The 25249-nt window shown below is 45.7% G+C and overlaps 2 protein-coding genes across 3 annotated transcripts in view; one reads left to right on the forward strand and one right to left on the reverse strand.

Annotated features, from left to right (window-relative positions):
• The first annotated feature begins 606 nt into the window (after nucleotides 1-606).
• LOC131259388 (uncharacterized) lies at nucleotides 607-3327 on the forward strand. Its single transcript, XM_058260868.1, has one exon. It carries the CDS (start codon nucleotides 765-767, stop codon nucleotides 2796-2798), a length of 2034 nt encoding a protein of 677 aa, XP_058116851.1. The 5' UTR covers nucleotides 607-764; the 3' UTR covers nucleotides 2799-3327.
• A 906-nt stretch (nucleotides 3328-4233) lies between these two features.
• Nucleotides 4234-25249, reverse strand: part of LOC131259390 (band 7 protein AGAP004871-like) — a 31120-nt gene continuing 10104 nt past the window's right edge. Inside the window, exons 1-3 of one of the 2 annotated variants that reach the window (XM_058260871.1) lie at nucleotides 16605-16679; nucleotides 5235-5751; nucleotides 4234-5165 (exon numbers count right to left, since the gene is read on the reverse strand). In XM_058260871.1, coding sequence (XP_058116854.1) covers nucleotides 4766-5165; nucleotides 5235-5751; nucleotides 16605-16671 — 984 coding nt within the window. In that variant the 5' untranslated portion in view covers nucleotides 16672-16679 and the 3' untranslated portion in view covers nucleotides 4234-4765. Of the gene's footprint in view, nucleotides 5166-5234; nucleotides 5752-16604; nucleotides 16680-25249 lie in introns of those variants that run through there. The other variant, XM_058260870.1, reaches the window with a different exon arrangement.

The following is a 25249-nucleotide window of genomic DNA, read 5'->3' on the forward strand; positions in this document are numbered from 1 at the left end:
GGTAGTATATGCTCCCATAGGTAATTGAACAACATTGTATTGAAGGTCACATAGTGAATATTTTCGACAATAAGTATGGAATAAGATTACAGAATCATCTTAGCCTATTTTAAATTTATTGTAAAGAAAGTCTAGACTCCAAAAGGAAAAGTTTTGTTTGTTAGTTTGCTAAACATTCCAAACAATACCACAAACAACAAAAAATCAGATGTGAATGTTTCATAATACGCAAATAATGTTTTCTGTATGGAATTAAAGTGGATATGCTTTAGAATCAACCGCAAACGAAATATTTATGTATACAAAATACAAGCAATGTTGACTATCGCGTATTGTTTATTTTAATGCGATTTTACAAAACGTGGGCATTATTTACGCTGCAATCAAATAGGGCCAGCGACTGTCAAACGGAATCCAACATGGCAGCCAAACAAATGCTTCGAGGCTACCTTCTAGTAACGCTCCGTGGCTATTCAAAAATAACGGCCGAATACTGTCAATTCAGTTGTCAAACAATTGTGTTTCTCCGACCGCGCACGAATGTTGTGCACGGAAAACGAAAAACAGTTTATTTGTATACTTTACGAAACTTTAAACACTATTTTGCCATACGTAATCCATTGTTCAGTGTGTGAAAACTTCGATTGCAGTTAAACATTCTGCGGTTTGTTTTAAAAAAGTAGTTTGTTTTGCAACGGCAATCTTCAAGGACGATTTGTGTGAAACATCTGCGGGTGCGAGGACAAAGAAAGGACTTTCCCACGATGCCTCTCGCGGTCGAACATGCGTTCTGTGATGCATCTGCCGTGGCGTCGATGGAAACACCCGGCAAAAAACGTAAACGAAACGCGGAAACAAACCCATTCCTCAACTTTACCGAACAAACGTTCAGCATTCCTTCGTCGACGCCAATCCACAATCGGCAGATCGATGGCAGTGCCTTCGAAAACCCTTCGTTCCGTGTGGGCAACAAGGAAAACTACAACCTGTTCTCCGACTCGTGCATGGAGGTGAAATCGATTGCGGACCTTGCCGGATCGGGTGTGGCCACGAAGCGTATGACGACCAGCGACACCACGAACCCATTCGAAGTGATCCGTAAACCACCGAAGAAGAAGAAAAAACAGCAACACCCGACGGTGGCCGCTCTGCAGGACAGCTGTTTCGAGAACCCGGGCCTCAACCTGGCAGCGGTCGATAAGCAGCCGGTTAATCCGTTCGAAGTTCCACGGGACGGTGACGAATGCAAGCGCAAGGAAGCGGAAGAGTTGAGCCGCTGTTTCGTAAACAATGCGCTAAACATTCGTGGCCCAGAAGCGAACAGTGGCGAGCGGTTCAATCCTTTCGAAATTGTGCGCCCGAAAGACCCGGCTACGGAACCACCGGTGCGAGGGCTACCCGTGCCCGAATTGTCCGGCATAGAAAATCCGGCAATGGAAATGCCGACGTACGCGATTGCCGTACCGTTCACACCATCCCTGAAGCATCGTATAAACTTCCAAGAGCTGCCAGCCAGCGCTCTAACACCCTGTCAAATGATGGCCAACATGGTTGTGTGTAGCCCGGACGTTTCGACACAGGCCGTTAATTCAAACTTGGCCGGTACCGGAGACCCTGCGGTGAGAAATGCCACTGTGACGTTGGCGAAAAGGCGGTCGCTTTCGGTCATAAGCGAAGAGTCGGACATCGGCGAGAAGCTGGATTGCTACCAGCTGGAGTTGGAAAATAGCATCAACGAGGCGAAGGCCAGGAAACAGCGGCAGGGCGAGACAACTCAGTTCTCATTCAGTGGCACCGGACACCGTCGTCGATCGGTGCGCCGTAGTCTGATCGACATGAAGCACATAAGTAATCTCTCCCAAAAGCTGCGCGATCTGGAGGACGAGGAAAACGGCATAACGAAGCTAGAGGACGATGAGCCCACACCACACGTGGAGGAGCATGAGGATGAAGAGGACAAGGAAAATAAACAGCCACCACAGGAGGCTAAAGGCACGACCGTGCCTCCGATGGAAGAGAAGCAAGAGAAAACTGATTCGACGAGCGCAGCGGAGGAAGAAACGCGTTCTTCCGAAATGCACCGAAACCAAATGACCTTTACCATAACCAAAGAGACGACCGTACGGGAGGAGATCCGTATCGATGTCTCGAATCCGGACGTACAGTTCGAAGAGGTGGAAGACTTCGAAGACGAAGAGCAGGACGTTGAACTTATGCACAATCCGGCACCGTTTCAACGGGCCTACCGTAAGAAGGAGCCGCTGGCTACGCGTCCTGCAACGGAAGAGTTCAAGTGTCCGGCGGCGGTGCCATCGGGTGAAGCTCGCGAAAATGGCCCGGCAAAATCCCACAAGGTACGGGATGTGATTCGCCGTAGTTTCCGCCGCCTGATGCCACGTCACCACTCGGACCAGGAGCAGCAAGAGAAGGGAAAACAAAGCGAGGAAACACATGCCCCGAGTGACGAGGGCAATCATGGGCATGGTTTGATTTCTACCATTCGACACAGCTTGAGACGCCGTCAGACGAAAGCCACCGAAACCAAGGACAGTAAAGCAGCAGAAGATTCCCCGCTGGAAATATCCATAATTGCCGAACAACCGCGTGCTGTGTTCCGCCAACCATCGCTGGACCAGTACAAACCGATTTCTGCGGCACCAACCGGTGGTGCAACAATTAGGGGCAGTCTGCGCCGCTCGACCAAAGACATCCGGAAGCAGATGATGAAGTCCGTGTTTCGCAAACAGTCGGGCGATTTGGATACCGAACTGGGTGAACATGGAGGGGAACTGATTTGAACCGAACGCAGTGAAACAAAACCAAACAGCCTCTTGCCTGGAAGCATTTATAGTAGTTTTTTTTTAATTATACCATTTTTCTATTATTTTTAAAGTTGTTAAGGCCATTCCAAATCCAAATATTATACTCACCACCTCCAAAGCGGCATCGGGATGTTCAATCCGTTGAACTAATCCATTTTAGCACGAAGCAAATATTTAATGTTTTAATCATTTTCATAATATTATTGCACGCGTTTTAGTTTTTCCTCATTAAATTATTACCATCGGTGCTGCTTTCGATAAGTATGCAAATTACATCGTTTATTATTATTATTATTTTAATCACGATTTTTTTAATGCTTCGTAATTGAGCCGAACGGTTTACCAGTGTTTTTCTTAAGTATTTAAGAAATGGTAAAGTTACTTAACTGAATGAATATTTGACTGAATTTTTGCGGGTAGCTAAGGGTACAAATTGTTCCAAATCGGTTAGTTTGTAGGGCTATTTTCTCTACCACATGTAATGTTTATTATGTCAATAAATTTTTGATAACAAAAAATTCGGTTTCGAGGCTCTGCTTGTGTTGTGAGAACTATCCCACCCTTACCGTATTTCTGCGTCTTTCGTTTTGTTACCAAATTATTGAAGACATCAATCACTCGGCTGATCTATAACTTCTCAACCATTGGTAGGACAAAGAAAAGACCATCCCGTCGTCCGGGTTGTCGCAGGATGCGAGCTTTTCTCATCCCTGAGTATTTATGTAAATTGTTATATCTCGTTACCTGACGTCTCGCTTACTTTTCCTTCAAGGACGTCGCTTCGCATCCGATCTGAATAAGTCATAAGCGCACGGAAAAGCGAAAGGGCGTGCATCATTTGATTGATATAATATTCTATTTTCTTTTATGATATGCAATCGAATTCCGATGTAACCATGACGGTAAATTGTAGTGTCTTTCGATGCGAGTGAATGCAAGGGGCCGCCTACAAGGAATCCGAATGTGAGTGGCCTGCAATGAAACCCGGGCAACTCGAGTGTGGTTAATACGGTGGAAAAGCATTTCGAAAGGGCTGAGGTTACGATAAGCGGATTTCGGATGGCATTAACCTTCGGGGAATATTTTTAACAGGTACGGCCCTTGGCACGTGGTGGTTTCAAATCCTTTTTTGGCATTAAATTCTTTGGGTTGCAACCAGCAGCCGGTGGAAGTGTGTGTGTCGTAAACCTCTAAATGAATGGTAGGTTTAAATGATTTATTTTAACCCTGAACGATTTTTCAACTTCAAAAGAATTGCTTTTAAACCGTTTTCCCGTTTGTATTGTGGATTTTCCATTCTGTTCAGCAAAAGTATGCCCAGATTTTTGAATACCAAATGTTTCTATTTCTTATTGACCGAGAGGATATGGACCGTCGTGAAGGTGAAGCTAAAAACGACGTTCTATTTAGTACGAATAAGACTTTATTTACAATCTTCGATACGGTTAACGTTAAAATACATTCAAAAAAGGATAGTAAAAACAAAATTATAACATGGTAAACACCAACAACTAGTGCGTATGTGTAAATTGTGTGGCTCGATCAATACGGATGGAAACCGGAAACCTTTCCCCTCCCTTTTTCGTTCCAACGGCTTGGTATATTAATTTATGTATATTTAATTCCATCGTTGTTTAAGGCTTTCAGCAGAAGGACTGAACCGAAGCCCGTCCGCCGTGTTCGACCTAGAGGTCTAGAATGAATCGTGCCAAACGGTTGGTGGGCGAGCAGAGGGCAGAATCTTCCGCCGAGGATGCGGAGTACGACGTGGCGCCGGATTCGCTGGGCTTCCGGTCGCCGCCGCCGGGCTGGTGATGCCGTGGCCGCTGGTGGTGTTGGTGGTGGTGCTGCTGCTGCTGCTGCTGGTGATGGTGGTGGTGATGCGGATGCCGTCGATGCTGATGATGGTGGCGTCGCTGCAAGTGTACTCTCGGCAGCTGCTGCTAATCGAGCGGCGGCTGATGGTTCTGCGGATCGACGGCCTGCGGGGACGAGGAGCTAGTGGTGGTCGAAGGTCCTTCGGGGCGTGCCACCCTACCGACCGGAGCGGTGGTACGCTGGACCCCCAGCGAAGAGGTAAAGTTCATCAGCGGTCCAATCAGCTCGATCGGCAGCGGGAACACAATCGTCGAGTTCTTTTCGCCGGCGATGCTGCTCAGGGTCTGCAGGTAGCGCAGCTGGAGGGCGGCCGGACTCTCGCACATGATGTCGGAGGCTTCCTTGAGGGCTCGTGACGACTTCATCTCACCCTCGGCGGCGATCACCTTGGCACGGGCTTCGCGGGCCGCTTCCGCCTCGGCCGCCATCGAACGCTGCAGTGAGTCCGGAAGCGAAACGTCCTTGCTGTGGAGTGAAACGAAGTGGAGATGATTAGTGCGTTGTTCGCGAGTCGTTTCCGAAGCGTTCCCTTACATTTCAACACGCTCCACCTGTACGCCCCACGGATCGGTGGCCTCATCCAGCGTGACCTGCATCGAGTGCGAGATGGCTTCTCGCTCCGTCAGCAGCTCGGACAGGTTGCGTGTGCCGAGCACGTTCCGCAGCGTCGTTGCGGCCAGCAGGCGGGTCGAGTGGCTGTAGTTGGCGACCTGCACGACAGCGTTCAACGGGTCGCGGATCCGGTAGTACACGACGGCGTCCACGGACACGGTGACGGAGTCGCGCGTCAACACCTCCTGCGGTGGCACATCGAACGAAACCGTCCGCAGGTCGACCTTGCAGTAGTTATCGATGCACGGCAGTACGAAGAACACACCCGGACCGCGGGCACCTCCGGATCGCAGCCGACCGAGCCGGAAGATGACGGCACGCTCGTACTCCTGCACGACCTTGAAGCACAGGAACAGCGAGATCGGGAGGGTCAGGACCATCAGCACGATCGAGCACACGGTGGCCAGCACTTCCACGCATCCTATCGAATCGGCCTCGGCTGTTGAAGGGAAAGCAAAGCAAAGGACATCGATTACATTTCGAGTCGAACACATTCAGACGAAGGCTCTCATGATTTGGAAAACAGGCAATTTTTCCCCGAACGAAGAATGGAACGGGAAGGTCGTTTGGCATTGTTTCATCCAACGCAGAACACGTCGGCGTTTTCTATTGTTTCGGATGTGAAAGCGAACCGCGATTTCCCGCGAAGTGTAGGTGTTAAGTAGAATAATTGGTAGGTAGTTTTCACTCAGACAATCCTTCATCCATTCACATTGTTCATTCCAGCTTGTCGTTGGAAACATACAAATCGCAAGCACGTGCCAACTGCGGTTCTAATGAGAAAACCACCAAAAAGCATACGATTGTCATATGCTGCACATGTTTTTGCATCCACGGGATGATTGTTTTTTAACGCTTTGTCTAGAGCAGCTGTGGCTTCGGCTCACGGAAATGTGGCGGTCGTATAAAAAAAAGAGAAGCAATAATGGAAAACTAAAAGATGGAAAAAAAGTCATCAACGTCATCTGGGGCGTGTTGTTTTCCGGTACTATTTCAGTGTGCTGTTTGCGAACGGTTTAAACGATTAGAATCACATGGTGTCTCGCGTTTAATGTTCTAAGTACGTGACTGAAGAGAATCCAATGAAGGAAAAAATAGATTTTTATGCCGAAAGCTTGGGTAAATCTTAATTCACGAACGTTGGGAACCATTTGCTCCTTAAAACAGTTAAGTACATGTTATAAATATCAAGTTTACATTTACTTTTCATATAATTCTGATATTTTTTTCAAATTCGCTTTTTTCCATTAAAAAGTATTATCCGTTTTATGTAGTACCCATCAATAATTTATACCTATCCATCATCAATAGGTTAAGATTAGAGCAACGACCATTTCGTACCTCTTTTGAAAAATTAAACCAATTTTTGCTTTCTGCTCGTTCACAGAGCTATTGTTTAGCAAAAATAAGATTGTAAATCTAACATTTATACTTCCTTCCTAACAAATTTATGATTGGTAGAATTATTTTGAGGAGTTACAAATCGAGTTTTGGTGTAAAATACAAACGCAATTTTAAATGCCATACTTAAAGAAAATTTATAACAAACCTAATATAACAAAACTATACCATATTATCGCTTTAGTAAATGGATTTTGTTTTGCGAACGGATGAAGCTAGAAATATTTTTAATTGGGACGTGTTTTCCACTTTCTCACAAAACTTCAAAAAACAAAGAGCAAATATTGCTTCCAAATGCCATCCTGTCTCCATTTCAACTGCATAAAACATCCCACATCATAGACACCCACACATACACACTCACACACCCACGTATAAACCATGACCCGCCCTGGGAATGAACCACGGTTCCTGCTAAACCAACAATCAACACGAAACACGGAGAAAACGAACCAGGCTTGGAGGCCACGGCCCGGAGGAGCACAGGAACGCAACTTAACTTGCAGTAAATTACCGCCGGATGTTTTCAAAACCACCTTCATTCACTCATCGAACGCTCGGAGGCCCTGATGCTGGGGACGCGCTTGTTATGCGAGCACTATAATGATAGCACCACTCACGAGACGATGATCGAGTTTTGATCGACGATCGGAACCGCACTGACACCACACGCCTTGCACGACCGTCGGGGGCTGGAGATTCTCTGCATCGCAGGCAAAAGGGGGCAGAAGCGGTGGGAGTATTTAGTAAAATTGTGCAGGTGTGTATTGCAGTACGCGTGAAAATTGGAAACGGGGAGAGGTGCTATCAATAGGTGCAAGTGAGATGGGTTGAACCGTAACGTTCGAAAGACGAACCAAAGGCACGGCGAACGGCAGAGTTTTCCCCGGGATGGGAAATGGTTTGTTTATGCTCGACTGCCAACCACCACCTCTTGGGCAACTCTTAAGCGCGCTCCAGGGGGAATGGTGGCCTCGGAAGAGAGAGAGAGAGAGAGTGGAAGAGAGTCCTCCAGCATATGGTCCCCTCGGGCAACAATCTCGGGGGATGGTGGAGAGAATTTTCCCGCACCCGTGAAGTGTCTTGAGTGTTTTCCTACGGCTAAATAATGCGCGCCAGTGGAAACGGCACGAAGGGTTTAACGAAGAAAGATCACTTTTCCGCGGTAATGTTCTTCCAGAGTTATCCGGGCGCTTTGCTTTGGTTGTTTTCTTTCTTTCACCTTGCCACACTCGGTGCAATTTGATCGTTATAAATTATGTTGTTAATGGCAGATTTTTAAGCGGTTCTCCGGTTATGTTATTCCTTTCTGTTCAATCTCAGCCCGAAGGGTTACTTGCGCCGTCGGGAAAACACATAATTAATGGGACCATTTTTCAACCGCTCGCCTATCGGGGAAAGGGATGTTAATTAATTGCACAATTAAATAGATAGAAGTGGTGTTACGTTATGCGTTACTGGGGGAGGGGAGTTTCGGGTTTTGGACGAACGATTCATCGGAGAACTTTTAAAAGCGGTCAAACTGTTTCAAAACCGATGCAATAGAGAATACTAAAACGCGATTACTTGCTTAGTATCCAACGTGTTTTCATTCGAACGTATCGTCAAACATAACCAGGACTTCAAAGGGCTTCGAAACCGAACACTTGAAAACACTTGAGCGTACTCCTGAGATCTCTCTGTCTTGCACACAGAACTCAACGTTGCCAACCAAATAAATCACCGAAAAAAATACGATGTGCACGAACGACACAGAAAAATGTTTCGATCCACAACACGTTACTTCCCGGTTCGCCTTGTGCTCACTCGGGCGCTAATTGGCTCTCAGTTGTGCCACCTACGACGGCCGGCCAAAGACTGACCACCCCGGAGGATCGTCCCGAGCGGTGCTCGGACCAAACCAACCCAAACAGCGAGACCGTGATGTCGACCGTGTGCGTACGATGATGCTGATCCGCACGAAACGTTTCGCCCCGAGCACGAACGGATTCGATCGATCGCGCCACCAGGCGTCTCCACCGGCGGGCAAACGGTGGGTCGTAAACGTCAAACGAAACGTCGCCCCATCGCAGACAGACAGGGAAGGGCGAGTGGGGGATTGGCATTGGCGCTTATGACAAGCGGGCACGTCACTGATACCTACGGACATCAACGTAGCACTCGCAACCACCGGACTCCGTACTGAGGCAGTCCGTATCCATGATGGCGGCGGATTCCGGGCGAAGTGGCGAAGTGACCTAGAGCTTGCTCCATCCAGCAGCGACGGGTAGCCGATGGGCCGTGCAGAAACTGTCGCTGAGCATAATTTATCGGTCGGCCGGTGTTTTTTTCAGAAAGTTTTCTTCTACACGCCTTTGTTTCTTTTTAAACAACACGCACGTGCGCCAAATTCTTCAACGAAAAATCACGAGGCAGACAAAATGTTCCTCCTTTTTTTCTCCCACGGGTTAAACTCGGTTCACAAAACAAAACGGTGACACTTCTGTAGCACTAGCGCGGACACACTCCCGGTAGTACAAGCGCCGGCCGGGCTGAACACCCACCCACCCAACGGCACGACGTCGGCCAGCAAAGTGAGTCCGGCCGGACAAAGTCGTAGCGGTCAGGGCGCGAGCGTACGCCCACCCGAAAGCAACCCGAACAAGAAGTAATTCGAATCAATTTCCGCGTAGGCCGCCCCCAAAACCTCGGAGTGCGAAGTGCGCTCGCTCTAACGACCGGATAAAATAACATACCACCAGCGCCAGGGCCAAAGGGACAGGCGGGATGGGCGGACGGGATTGTAGCCCCGAAAAAACAGGGAAAATCTGTCGAACGCTTACGCACGGCCGTGGTGGTAGGTAGAGCGATGAGCCGAAAGGGCGTGGGGAATGCAGTTAAATTCGGACCGTACCGTGCGCCCGATGACCATGGGTGTAAATCGAATTTTCGTACCGGTAAATCCTTCTGGCCGTGCTCGACTCTATCTCTCACCCCTTAAATCTATCTCCCGTTCGGTTGCGCTGCGTTCTGGCTGCGTTTTTCCTTTCCGCCTCGGGAAAAATGGCCTCTGCTACGGTCGGAATTCTCACGTATCGGGCTTTTGGCAGCGAATTAGATAGTTCGATGTTTCCCGCTGGTTCTGACGGTGAGTTGCTGTTTTTTGCTATCCTTTCCTCTCAAACTTTTCCGATTTTGTTTCTTTTTCAAATAAACCATGTAATGAATTGCTTGCCAATCGAATTTTCGTAGGTATTATTTATTTAGTGTTGCCTTTTATAAATCGTTTCCAATTAAGCTGGTTGGTACTGGCAGAGCATTCCAATTTTTAGGAAATTAGTCAGCTTTTTACTCGATCATAAACTAAATGAAAAACCTGTGCTATTGATTTCCTGGTCGTGAGAAGCCAGTGGAATCTTGCTTTTAGTAAATTATAGTAGAAATTTGTAGAATAATACATTACATCATCTTCCTCATTATGGTCTAATAAACACCAAGCAATATAGGCGTGATGCGAAAAGGAAAAGAGAAAAAGTTTCCAGCTGAATCGGATCGTCTTTAACAAGGTAAACAAAACGGAATAAAAACCAGCCGTAAATCTGAATTTTTATATTCGAACAGAGAGGATTGTTTAAATTTAAATAAATTCAGTGCATCGTCAACATAGATAATCTGAATCACAACAATAAACAACAATAAAAATTTGATTACGAATCAAACGAATGAACCATTGTTTTGTGCGCGATAAACGTACGCTTTTTTATCTAAATCAAACTGATAACACACGACCATTGCGACAATTGCACGAAATAAGCCGTGATGCCATACCTTGAATGCACGTCTTATTGTTTTCAAGATGATTATCTTATCTCCTCTTACTGTTGCTTTCGTTGCGTCCCTCTTAGCAAACGTAGCAAATCAGATTGTTTTGTGATTCACAGTAATATTTTGCAATGAATTTCATTCACATCGAATTGCAGAACCACAATGTTATGCGCAATGTTTTAATCATATGCCAACCGCAAAGACAGTGTCCCAAACGCACCGTTTGATCGTTAGCAGTTCATTAAGCTGTCAACGAACGGAAAAAAACGAAGCATCTTAATCTAAAAGACTGTTGATCCATTACCGTTACATGGTGAGAAAATGGGTCTGGGCCACTCGAAGCAACACAACAACGTTACATCCAACTTGTTCTAATCTTTGTTTTCATGTGCAACAAAAACCCTATTCGAAACGATTTATCTCCTTGACGGTTTCGCTGGCGGAACGGCTTGGCTGTGACATTCCTTCGGGCATGTTTCTGTCACTTCCGCACACCAGTCACAATTCGGGCCACCCACTGCTCGCGCTCGTTCGACTGCATGCAATTAATTTTCCATCGCACACGTCCTGCGACCACAGCGTCGAGCGATTAGGCGAGTCGGAATGCCGCCGTGATGTCGTATCGAATTTCTTCTCTTCTGGCTCAGCTTTCCTTCGAGGCGGGAAATTAAAAGCCACACTCTAATATGCTACGTAAAGGTAATAAAAGAAGGCAACAATCGTCACGTACGTGCACAAGGGGTTGACTAAGGGGGAAATCAAGAGATCTGCACAAGTGGTGGGGGCTGGGAAAATGGGATAATTTCCCCCATCCCGTGGTTCCCTCGTTGCAGCCGTAATAAGTCGTGCTCGATTCGTTCGTCTTGCACGACAATAAAAACACGAAACGGACGACTTATCCAACAAATAAATCTTTCTGATGAGCTCAGCTGTTGGTGAGTCTCGGTCTAGCCAGAGGTGGAGTGGAAAACCAAGACAATCTAGGGAGGAGGGACTCAATTGAGGGGATTGTTAATTGATTGTAAACGCTCGCTCGCAAGTACGACTTTCGGGTGGAACGTGAAGTGGTCTGAAGATCTGTTCCGTTGATACGTAAAATTTAAACATGCCAAAAGAAAGGGACCAAGTTTCCATAGACGACTTATTTTCCCTCCATATCCGCGCTTGGTCGTACTGACCGGAATCAATCTCTTTGCGTCACGCACACCAAGAGAAAATTGCCTTTTTATTTCCGTAAATCCTGATTAGATCTGTTTATTTGCAGAACTACATTTTCCCAACCCTCTTCTGCTTCCCCCAAACTTCACCTGCCCTTCTTCACCAGGCTGTGTGTGTCTTTGGAATCGCGATAAAAATCGAGACGAAAATCTTTCCACAGTCTGATGAGCTTCTACCAAACGGCAGATGCCAGCCCGGCACAGATTGCGCTTTGATGACAAGCTGGTCGGTTGGGCTGGCAGCTCGGTTGGCGTCTACTGCAATGGTTGACCCGTTCCGAGCCCACCCAACCGTGCCCGGGGTTCTTTTGCCGGCTTCATGAACCGTTGGAAAAACCCAAGGCAAAGAGCGAAACAATTTGAGGAAGTTTTTCTATCAACCGTTCCGCTGGTGGCAACCAAGGGTTCAAGGGAGGAGGGATGGAATTTTTCATAATTTTCCCTACATACTCGCAGGAAAACGGGGGAAAATGTTTACAGAAGTTGCATGTTATGGGAAGGGAATGCTTCTCTTTCGTTTTTGTAGCTTATGTTGCACATGCACCCGCTGACGTCCGACACGGAAAATGTCGAAGAGTCAAACCCATCGGTGGCAACCTGTCGCTAAATGTGTGAAAATGCAACACGCCCCACTGCAAGGACAAACGCACAGACCCACAAACACACCCCGCAAAGAACGAGGCGTCTGCCGAGTGTTAATGATATTTATAAATCGTGGCCCAAATGGACCGTGAGTTGAGTACACGAGGATTACTCTCTCCACCTCTTGGAGTGGATCTGTTTTGGGGGTGCTTTGGGAGGGGAAAGTTCGGATCGGAAAAGCAGGCCCACGGACGGACGCAAACGCCAGACGATGTCCAAATATTGTGAACCAGGCATCAAGATGTCGGACACGACGCGATGGGGTTAATGAAGGCGAAGATTTAGGAGCAATCGAGCGAGGGCTAACTTTCCCGGCGACTGACGACTGACAACGTCGCCGAAACGCCGAGTGGGGAAAGCAAAGTTGGGCCAGTTTGGGCGACGTCTGAAGCCTTGATGCAAGCGAGTAGACGGGAGACAGCAGATTCCGGAAAGTGATTTCCACAGCCAGACTCGGATTAATACGCTGAGATCGTTAAAAGCGACGTGATTGGGACAAGATTAGCTGGATTAGTCACTGGTCCATTTAATGGAGGATTTATTGGCTTACTGCTACAATCGGTGGTAGCTACTTCTTGATAAAAGGCGGTGGCAGGAGCCAGTTTGTCTGCTGTGATTCTTATCAGACACAAGCTGAGACTCTACTTTAATCTACTTAACGTTAGAAGGGTACAAATATTTATAGAACAAAATTGACGCAAAATATTAGAATCGTAAATGCATTGCATTTTCTTTTCGCAAAACAATAATTTACCGCCTTCTCTTTTTTCTCTTTTTTCTCTACTCCGAAGCAAAATAAATCAAGATAGCGTAAACTATATTTTGGGCATGAATTTAGCATCCTCTTCCGACCGCGAGAGCCATGGTCGAGTTTAAAATAATAAATAATCTCCACTCGATCTCGACCGCCACGGCACATCTGTTTAGTTTTCCCGCCCAGAACCACGTGCGCTGGAAATGATTTTGTCTTTCCATTCCCGGCTCGGCTACTGCTCATTACGAGGACGCGTGCAGATTTGGTAAACAGAAGCCATGGTTAGCTTTGTTTAATTCCTTTTGACCGTTGGCATTGGAAAGTTTTTTTTACCCTCCCGTTTGCCAATTGTTTGGAAAATCAATTCTCCTGTTGCTGACAAAGAAGGCTACGATCGGTTTGGATTTTCTTTTTTTTCTTGGCTCAACTAGTTGCTGTGCTGAAGGATTTTCGTCCAAATTAACTGAACGTGACCTGAAGTGTTAAGTCCGAAGGGGTAAAGCATGCTCTGCTAAACAAAATTTTCCGCTACGCAGCGCACGAGAACAAACAATTTACGGGACGGAAAAGCCACACGGTAGCCGGACAGATGTAAATCATCCTCAAATTGTTTCCCATTAGTGGGAGATGCGAAGTCAAAGGTGACGATGAAAGAGACCTCACATCGCGGTGGAAGGCAAGTGCGCCGGGCCACACAACAATCCATCGGTCACGTCTGAGCCGATTGAGAAGGGGGTTTGAAAATGCTGACCCGGAAAATGGAATGCCAGCAGCGGTGGTGAGTGATGGATGACGTGTGGGCGACGGTAGCGCACATCGCATTTGTTCGGACACTTTTCGCAGTGCGTTGGCACGTCGTTCACAGTTCAATACCCTAGACGATTTTTCCGGGCGCGGTGAGTTTTCACTCTCGTAACAAGTTTTCCTCCTACGGAGCGGGGGCCAACCAGCTCAACAAGTGGTTGGGACCGATTTCCACTTCATCATCAGCCGCACGATCAGCGGCCGGTCATTAATGGTGGATGATAAATGAGTCGCCTGGCTTGACGCGGGCGACTGATGAGGCGGAAGAAATTTCCTACAATTTGCTGCCGTTGGACGAACACCAGGACGTAGAGGTGGTTGGGAAAACTAACTTTTTAGTATCCACTTCTGAACCCACTTTGAACTTTTACTATGATAAATGGGACGTACCAATACGAGTGGTTCATGATAATGTCATAATAATGAGAGATGTAGTTAAAGTTTTAGTGGCTGAGATGAGGCAATACCACAATCTCACAATCTCCAACGCATGTTATTTATGATGTAGTGAGGTTGCCATTGCTGTTGAAAAATTTACTACTGATGACTGTTGTAGTAATATTTTAAAATCGTTCAACAAACCTGATCAAATGACATGCAATAAATTCAAAGAGCCTAGCACTCCAATGATAAAATATTAAAACTACCGTTGCAGAAAGAGCTTGCTGAAAAAGGGTAATTTAAACAAGATAAGATTTATCTTCGTACACCATCCCGATGATGAATGATACTTTACACAATCCCATTAAACTTTATGGAGAATAATTTTCTTTCTCTCCATTGAACTATCTTTTACCCTCAGTTGAATTACATTCCTTAAGCATACCGAGACGCAGCTGATTCCTAGCGTTGGCATTAGATGGGGAATTGGAAAATGGTACGAAATAACGTTCCACTTCAGCATCGGTGGAATATAAACTTTTCGTTTGTTTTTTGGCGAAAGGGTTCGCCATCTTATTTCGGTTTAAAAAAAACACAAAATCCCCTATTTCCTCTCGACTGACGCAGCACATTTTCCAAATTAGTTTTCCAGCAAAGCGCATTAGCAAGGAGTGTCCTTGGATCCGTTACGTCCGAAGGGGTTTGGGGTGGAGGAATATTGTTTTAAATGGCCCCCTAACGATGCAAAGTCCTTGGGCTGCGAACAAATAAAATGTTTCGTCTGGACATTTTCGCCGGGGAAATCTCGCGCAATGGAAATCAGTCGCCGGCGGAGTGTTCAGCTTCTATTTCCCTCCCGTCCAACAAACCGAAACGGGTTACACCCGGGTAGTCGTTTTTCATCAAAGAGATCTCGCTTCGGGAAGCAGATGCTTCGGAATTGACTGGTCGCTTGCGTGCCCTCACACATGCATTGGGTCACAGCCACCCATCGGTCGTTGAGTGAATTGTTCTGTCGACGGAGAGTTAGCCCAGTTTTCCGCGTGCGTTTTGCCGTTTTCTTCTCCGCAATCACCATGCGTGTGCGTGCCCCGATCCGACCGCCCGGAGATAAGTGTAATCATCGAATGGCGAAAATATGCAAATGGGTTCCACCCTCTTGCCGCCAGTGGCCACAATGATTAATGCTTCGCCCCGACCGTCGTCATCAAACGTAGTGCTTTTCTCCGAATGCGAAAAACTGATTTTGCAGAGACTCGAACTCGGCCGGAAAGCCAGCCGAAGGACATCGCGATGTTGTACGTTTGGCGCTGGGTGGTGTGCTTGAATTTTTCCGATAAGGGCATCGCATTAGAATAAACAATTTGCTCCATCATCAAATATGTACGGCCTCACATCACACATATGATCGAGGGCAATGAATGCCATTACCACCATTACGCCGGCGATGATTGATCGGTTGACTATTCGCATGATCTAATCGCGTGCGGTTGGTTGGAGTTTTTCCTCACCAGGATGTTTTCCATGCTGTGCCCGATGAGAAGGTCAAGTGGTCGGTCTTTTTCCTCGGTATCGTGACGATGAACCACCGTTGTTAATATAAACGTCATGTCAAGATTAAACAACTATGTTTTACATCCTTCGCGTATTCTAAACTATATACACTTCCTTTACTTACACTCTTTTGACTCGAGGTACATAATCATATTTTTCCAGCACATCAACAGTCTGGTTGTAAATAAACCCCATTCCTCATTACAAACAATCCAACCCAAGTCCACGCGGAAGAAACCTTGTGTCGAGTGAGATTCGCTCCGTAGAATCAAAATATTGTTCAAAAACGTCCGTCACGGCCTCTGAGCTGCAATAACAAAATTGCATTCATTCATCGATCATTCATCGAGAACAACTATATAAATAATATTTTAACTTCGTGGAATGTTTATTACTTAAAATGATATGGTTAGATTCTACGGAAAAGCGTTAATTGTCTTATTTTTAAAGAGATACAATAACTTTCACATCGCATTGATTCATCACTCGGAAGATTGTTGAAGCCGAAGGCGTAGTTGATAACGACGTTGTGTTTATTTCTCGATGATGCAACTTGCAGCTCATTAATTCTGAGCACAGATAAGACTTGAAGGGTTTTCTGCTTCTGATAAGAGATTATATTTGAAACGAAACCAACGAAATTGTTGTGGCTTATCTTGGTTTTGGAAAGTCGATGTCTGACGGCCCCACCGTTGGGCAGCAAAAACCAACTGATACAAACGTCCCAAAACTAACCTCCAGAGCGACGCTTGCTTTCGTCGATCATGACGGCATGAGATGAAGAGGACCCCTGGTTGTTCATGTCCGCGTTGGTCATTTATACTGATGCAGACGTACAATTTTTCCTGCGCAAAACGATACACGAGCTCACGCACGAACAACAAACAAATCACGCACGCTACCGGCCGAAATGGCTAACGATCGTAAACAAACCGCGAGAGCCGGAACGTCGAACGAACCGGTTTGTTGGAGTCGCGACCACATACTGACTCCGACCGGCGCCGTTAATCGAAGGCATCTAGATGACAACAACGGCACGGTCCGCCGGTTCCGCAGTCCCGCCCTATGGTTCCTTGGAATTTCCTATCAGTTGTGGCTCGGTTTTTTACTCACGTTGAATGGGTGTAAAAAAAATCCCCCGCACGAGACAGTGTGCGAACAGATAAGCCATGCCATCATCGTCGACGTCGGGTCATTTTGAGTGCGTTACAAACGTTACTTTCTGCTTCAAGCTTTAACATAATCTTTCAAAAGAGACAATTAATTTTTCAATCCAAAAATTGTGGCAATAACAATATGGGAAAATATGTTAAAGTACGTTTCAAAAATTCCACTCAGTTAGAATATCTCTCATGATTCATGCCTTTCATCATTGTTAATCCACATTTAAACATCTTCACCTGCAACGTTTCATCTCAGTGTTTGCGAAGCAAACTGTTTCATCATTGTTAACTTTCACATACTGATCAAGTAGAAAAGATAATAAGCTATCGTAAAACACAAAAAAAACCTACAACTTTATTGTCCCAATTGTAAAACGTTTAACGGAAAATCCCCTTTTTAGTCATTTTTGTTAGTAACACTATTACATCTTTTTTGAGAAAAGTTGAAAGTTATAATTTTTAAATGGTATTTTTTTAAAAGTTACCAGATGACCAAAACATGTAACAGAAATAATTACAATTAATAACAGATAGTACATTTGCTTAAATTTTATGTATTCGAAAAGAGGAAAAAATATTTGAATAAAATGTTTATGAAAATGTATGTATGTTGTGCAATCCATAATTCTTTCAACTCGTAACACAGCCACAAAAATGTAAACAAATTTAACCACCTCTGTTCAATGTCTGCTCATTGTTGCCGGTAAATCACCCCTACTTCCGGTTTTCTCATTATAAAGCGCCAGAGGTGACACTTGTTTCGTGACTCACTAACAAACCACTACAAGCTCACTAACTGATTATTAACCCGTAACTAATGATAGCAACACTTCTCTACCGACACCGCGAACACACTCGAGCTACCCAGCATGGGCTGCTTGCTAAAAGAAGCACGCGGCCGTCTATAATTGAGGAGGCGTTTTGTTTTTTTTTGCTATTTCGTTGTTTTACTCAAGCACACACACACACGTGAAGATGCGCCCACTTACCGTAGTACTGTGGCCGAGGGTAGGGCTGTTTGCGGGGGGCTTCGGCAGTGCTCTGCGGAGAGTGCATCGGGGCTGCAAACGGGTCGGGTTTTGGCTGCATTAGTGTTTGCGTTACTACTACGTTGCAATCGCTAGAAGCGCCATCGTGCAGCGTGCAATCGAAGCCGTCAATGCAAAAGGTGCAGAGTGTGGGAAGCTTATGCTTTTTTTCGTACGAGCAGCAACATTAGCGAAGCTTTTGTGAATGTGTATCGGGAAGCCCCTCAAGCGAATCGTTGAAAGAATTGTGGTCATTTGTTTAATGTTTTAATGTTTATCACAAACAAACAGCTGTCCGTTTCGATTAGAAGCATAAAGTGCGTGGTTTATTTCAATCACTTCCTTCATTAACGCTGACGGAGGCGCCTGGTCGCTTGTACTCAAATACATTTGTTAAGCTGAAACTGTTGTTCGAATGGTGGCGTGAAATGTGTTACAAAAATAGCAAATAATTGATAAAACAATCCCGCGCCCCTTGACGGGCTTCCCACAATCGCGATCGTTGGCGCGATTTGATATGGCTTATAAACGATGCTCATGTCAGAAAAGACCACGAGGCCACCGAGGGAACACAGCAGAACCGTTGCCGGAAAAAAAATGGGGAATTATTTATAAAACTCAACAAGCGGAGGAAAAACGGTGTCAAGCATACGCGCACATCGCGCGTTAATATGTTTCACCGTGGTCGAGCATGTTTAATGTTCGTGACGTTTATGCACACAAACTATGCGTATCTCGCAATTAAAAGATTCCCTACATGAATTCGCTTTCCAAATCCAAGCAATGTTTGAGATGGTGGGTGGCAAACACAACACGGATACACTCACACCAGTCGACCGGGTTCTATTTCAGATGTAAACAATGGCGATCGTCACTTCGGCGATGATGCGTGCGTGTAGAAACTTTAGCGGACAGTTATGTATGATGGTTGGGGAGGAAAAGCCGAAAAGAAAAAAAGCAAGAAAGAATACAGATGGGAACAGGTTGCAGTGATTTTCACGATTTCCCAAAATTAGCACCCACGCGCTGCTCAATCAATCACCGTTTGGAGATTATAAATCCATCGCTTGGTTTCGCTCGGGTCGGCACGGAAATCGTGCTTAACCCTGTAAATCGACGACGTGGAAGATCAATCTTGTTAGCATGAATTGTTGTTAGACAGTGTATCCGAACAATGTGTTACTTCGTGGCGAAGGAAGCAAAGAAGAGTTACACTCAAAGTTAGTATCGTTGCACACAAATTACCTACTTTTCACTTTCCAACGCACTTGATCCTGTTGTTGCTGCTGAGGTGGTTGCAATTGCTGCGATTGTAAATGCTGTGCCTGGTACATTTCGTGAAAGTGCTTGATTTCGTTCGCTCTACTGTTGACTAGTTTAGGTAAAGCTGTTTCTTGTTTCGGTGGGGTTTTCGATACTATTTTCTATGTTTTTTGTTGCTATTTTTCACACAAGCGTCAGGACGGTGTCACTTATCGATGGACGTTTTCTTCGGTGTTGAGTGATCCTTGCAGCATAATAGCTTGCGAACGATCATTCATTCGAGGGTCTTCGAAAGGGATCTACGAGATCACAGCTTATCATATCGCCGTTCACATTCGATGCTAGATTGTCAACTTAATGTGGTTCACTGTGTTCCGCATTCACACCAAAAAATCACAAAGCAAAGCAATTTTCGAACGATCGCGAGCGGAGCATTTACACTCGACGGAGGTCGCGCAGCACGCTTCGTTATCTTTCACCGGCGGCTTCGTTGACAGGACTGTCTGATAGTGGGAGCGAGTCCCAACGGCGAGCAGCACGCCCGGAGTTGCCGACACGTTCGGCGCTTCGCATTGTCATCGGTTTCGCGCCCTCGTCGCGCATCCACTGGCTGCCCGGCTGTCTCGAGCACATCGAGGATGCTCTCGAAGGAATCTCTTGAGAAACGGCGCTACGGCGCGCTGTGCATGTGTCTTACAGCGGTGGCCACACCATTTGCGGTCGTTGAGAAACTTCAAATCAATCGAAAAAGGGTTTGTTGCAATGGGAATTATTTTGCTATCCGCGTTGAAGATAAGCGCATCACAAACACTGTGGATCAAATTCAAATTCTACATTCAATCGATAAACGGTTTTCCCGAGCACTACTAGGCACATCACTGTAGCAGAGTTCTTTCGTCTTGGATGCTGCCCGACCGAAGCGCTTCTTCGGCGCGTTTTTCATCACGATTGCGAGGCCGGCAAGCCGAGAGCAGCCGTACGATTCTCTCGTAGTGTGGGACCCCGTTTTTCACCCGTTTCCCCCATTCGTGCGATACCGGTATTCTCGTGTGTGAGATTCTTTTGTTTCGGTTTCGGAAAAACTTCCCACCATCTTTGCCACTCCGCGGTTCGGCAGTTTTGCTTTCTGAAACCGTTCACGACGGTGACGAACAATGGAGTAAGAGGACGCGAGTCCGTGGCGATGGATGTGTGAAGGAGAAATTATTTTTCCGCCTCAAGGACGGCGTCGGGAAACTCTCTAGTGAGTCTATTCGCGCCACACACTGGCCTCACTGGTAGGCGGGTGAGGGTGGGTATGGAGCGAATCGTTCTGAGAGCGGAGTGGCGGAGCGAATTTACAAACATCACGCTGAAATTTATACACGCATTGTTACCCTAAGGGATGATTTACAGTGACGGTAACATGTTGACTGAGCCTGAGACTGAGTATAGAGATCATTAACTTCATTGCTGAAATAAGGTTTATCTTTTTTTCAATCAATTGAGTGAATGAATAACACACTTTCGGCTATGTAATCTAAAAATTACAACAAAAAAATGAATTAGTTTACTAGTTATCTTTTGCTCCATTTATATGAACTTTACTGTACCCTTACGATTCGCAACTATTGTCTGCTATTATACAATCTACGCTCGCTATCAGTGGGACTCGGTGGAGATCGACGCTCGACACTCCAAGGACTAACATCTCCACGTTAAAAGCTACGGCCAGCCCTGTCATGCCACTCTGTCAGACCGTTGGGAACGTTCGGAAAACTCCACGCCATCTCCGCCCAGAGCTATGGGCCGACCGGTCTATGACTTAATCGACGCTAGACATAAACACATACACACACACACAGAGAAGCTGGCCTGCGTGCGAAATCCCGTCACCGTCAGCGAACACAACGGTGCACATCGGACAACAGAACAGCGGTGGAGTGAACGGAAAATCCACCCCAAGAGGACGAGCAGACGTTTACGGCGATCGGCAGATAAATTATGGATGCGTGATGTGCAGCGAATGTTGTGACACTCGGACAATGCCACTCGCCGGTGGGAACTTGGAAGGGGAGGAGGGATAAGTCGCGTAGCCCTGGAACGGAGGGACAGCTTCTAACCGAAGGCTTTGTCACAGATGTATGGTAAAAAAGGCATTTGACACAATGTAGAGATAGTGTAGAACGACACCTTTCACGTGGGATTAGAAAATAAACATTCACTGATAATCAGTCAGTAAAAAAATCATTTCGGAAATATTAGCTAACATTTAAGGGTAAGTGGTAGGAGAGTTATTATTGTAAATTATTGTTTTCTTTTCATTGTGGTCTCATGTTTGATTTTATATGATCATATGTTTATGTTCCTCAACTTTAAATTTCTTTATCAAACTGTTATAGGATCTCAGTAGGGATTATCCTTCGCGAATATCGGATCCAAGATGGTGACAGAACAGCTTTGAGAACTTTATGTTCACTGTGTCTTATCTTCGCATTTCTGACGTTTCGCTGTAAGTTATGACACTCGTTTATTTTTATCGCTGTTCAAAGGTACTGCCTGGTTCGGTTCTGGTCGTTTTCTCTCCCTGGCCCCAAAGCACGGTGACCCTACTAAATCGGGTCTTTTGTAATGGCGAATGGTAGAATTTATGTAGTATTGCACAATGGATCAAATATTTACAAAGAAACTCTCACGATCGAAGGGGCTAGCGTGGGTAAGAAAATAATCATAAAAATAAAGAAACCTGGTTTAAACTGGCGCGTACAATGGTCAAGACAGTTTTTGACAATGAAATCACAATAAAATACGATAACAATAAACATGTAGTTGTTTGATGCTCGCATGAACATAAATTCTATGAATAATGAATTAGATACACATATTATTATTAAATTTCTATTTGCTATACAGAGTTCGAGAGTTCAAAGAAAATTAAAGCAAAAATCTGTACAAACTAGTTCATGCATGTCGATTGTTTATTTGATTAACCTCCCCAAAAGTGTACAGACAGTCATGAACGTTGGTTTTATTGGCAATTAAAAGCGTATAACTCGAGTTCCAACCACATTAAACGAATCAGATCAAATACGAACACCACGATTTCCCAACATCAATAGAAGCGACGGCAACGGTTTGATGCCGTTGATTTAAATGCACTGCTAAGACACTTTCCGTCTAGTCGTGTCTTCCCGGCATGGACCCGGTTCTCGTTGGGGCACACACGAACGTTGACACTGAACAGGCCATAGAATCCACCATCAATGACGATTGCGGCGAGCGACAACTGCACACAGTTCCATTCAGTGTGTTTTTCCGAATGGGTTTTCGCGCAGTCAAAACATTCTCGAGCGAACGAGCGGAGCGCCCAATGAGTCGTGTCGATGTAACGACTGACTGACATAGTGATACTCAACGTTAAATATCCTCAAGTTGGTTGCAAGCAAATGGGGTGGGGATGGGCGGCGGTGTGCTAAAGAAAAGCAAAGTTTCATTCGTTTTTTCTCTTGAGTAGTAGATCACTTGTATTCAGTTTCCGAAGGACTAGCATACTCTGCAGTTTCCTGAAGTGCATTTTCTCCTTTCACGGGTAAGAGTGTTACGTCTTGTACTGCAATCTTCTCAGGAAAAACACTTGAATTTGATATCCATCTGTGGCTTTCATTACACTGCAACTGGGGTAAGTTTCTACGGAGAAATCTTATTTCGTTTTATACGTTGTTGCTTGGTTCTTTAAAACATCTAGATGCTCTATGAACACAATTTTCATTTATTCTTTTAAGACGAGCTCTTTAAATAGTCTTTTTTCTCTAGCAGCTACTGTTCTTTACTTTTCTATTCAGCATTTAAAGCTTTTTTTCTCACATCAACATGATTATCAACATCGAGTTAATGCTGCCAGTACAATACAGCTACAAACAGAGGCTAAAAACCCATAACTCTTGCTTTTATCTTGGAATTGTTTTTTATCTTCAACGACAGAATGAGTACAACCATTACAAACAAGCACCAAATTAGGATTGCCAGGGCTTTTGCCAAGTCACGAGAAACCGGAAACAGACGTAAATAAATTGTACAACAAACGTTACTTCATCGCCATGTGGCCTTCCTTTGCCTATCATTAGCAGGGCGAAAGTTGTGTGTAAAACTTCTTAGAACAGCCGTGGCTGCTGTCTGGGCGCTTCGAGACGTTTTCCTCCAGCATTGCATCGCTTCCGAAACTATTTTTCTTGGGTTCAGATAGTATTTATTTTATTAGCTCCTTTCACTTAGTGCTTACAGTAAACAATAGGAGTAAAAAACATGATATTATGCCGCTCGGAATGCGCTTCCACAGCTCAGTGCATTGAACGAAACAATATCTGAACAGTGGGTTTGTCTACTGCAGCTGATGGCTAAAAGTTATAGTCCGAAAAAGCATTAGATAAACGCATAAATTCTTTTAAGTTCTTCTAAATGAAGTCATAAATGGCAGAAAGCGTCTTTTTCCGATAGTGCATTCCGTACAAGTGGGTCGCTTGATTTTAAAGGACAATGCTCCATGCAACATTATATATTTGATATCGTTTGTCTTCATGCCGAAATCAAATAAGAAAATGGAATCAAAGAAAACAACCAAAGTCGCGTCAGGCCATGCAGATCTAGCTAATGAAAGTACCGATCACTTGGTGGAATGGACAAACAGTGAGAAAAACAAAAACCCATACCGAAGGGAAGACGGTCCGGCATGTCGGTTCTCGTCTGGTGCGGAAAGAACATTATGAACTTGTTTGTTTCCCGACGTCAGCGAGCACAAACGAACGAAAGAGATCACATTTGCATGCATAATTTCGCTATCACTGCTCGAAGCTGGATTATATGCCGGTCGGCAGGCGACCCTGCAACGTCAGGAATGCTGAGGGAATTACGGGAAAACTGCTGAGATCTTAGTCCCGGGTCGAAGGGGGAAATAGTAAATGCGTCCTATTGATTGGGGGAAAGGCAATCGAATTTCTCGGAAACCAGACAGTTTGTCATCGAGGTAAGATTCCCCTCTGTGAACATAAAGTGTAGCGCCACGCTGCTCGGTGAAAGGTTAAACCTACTTTCACCAGTCGAATTGCGACTGCACACGCTTTTGTTTGTTCCAACAAGGAAAGAAAGTAGAACATTCGCGAAAAAAGGGAATAAACACTGTCGGAAATTGAGCTTCCACCAATCGTCCGGTCTTTTTCCGCGTCCCATTCCATTGGGGGAGAAACACTTTTCCTGTCGATTTACACTCCACTGATGCTGGCTTCACTTTTGTTCGCCAGTTGGTGTTTTTTTTTTCTTCGACCGCGTCGTACCCGAGAGTCCGAACGAGAACACGTAGCAGGAGTACAACATGGCGAGGCGCAGATTTTGGTGAAGTGAAAATGAAACAATGAGCTCTCGCCTCGCTGAACCACCCTCGCCCTCCATCGGGCATCGGGAAAATTGAACAGCATCCGGCATCTCAGACAAAGTGCCGCCAGGACTTTCTCGAGTCGCGTTGTACCGGGGGGGAGGGGGAGGAAAGAAAAACAGGACATGAAAACTATCGAGAACATCAACTCAGACGACAGGAAAACGCCACCGGAAACCTTCTGATCTGCTTGCAAACGGTTCCCGATTACCGAAGCGCTCAAACGGCTATCAATTATTGGAAGTCGTACGTCCCTCAGGCCACCCCCTCCCCCCCCCCCCCCTCCCCCTCTTCCTATCGCCTTTCACGCCATGAAAGTGAGAAAAGTCATCGAACAAATGCTGTTTGCTGCCGCTGACAAGGTAACGGTGGCACGAAAACAGGACCGGGGAAATCGGAGGAAAAAGGTCATGGTTTGGGCAATCTTTTCCGTAGGCGGAGGACCGGAAATTCGGCCGCCATTGGGGACGATGACGAGTGGCGCGGGATAAACCAACCACGTTGTCGAACGGTGGATTGAGG

Source organism: Anopheles coustani, chromosome 3 (assembly GCF_943734705.1).
Source record: "Anopheles coustani chromosome 3, idAnoCousDA_361_x.2, whole genome shotgun sequence".
NCBI classification, from domain to species: Eukaryota; Metazoa; Arthropoda; class Insecta; order Diptera; family Culicidae; genus Anopheles; species Anopheles coustani.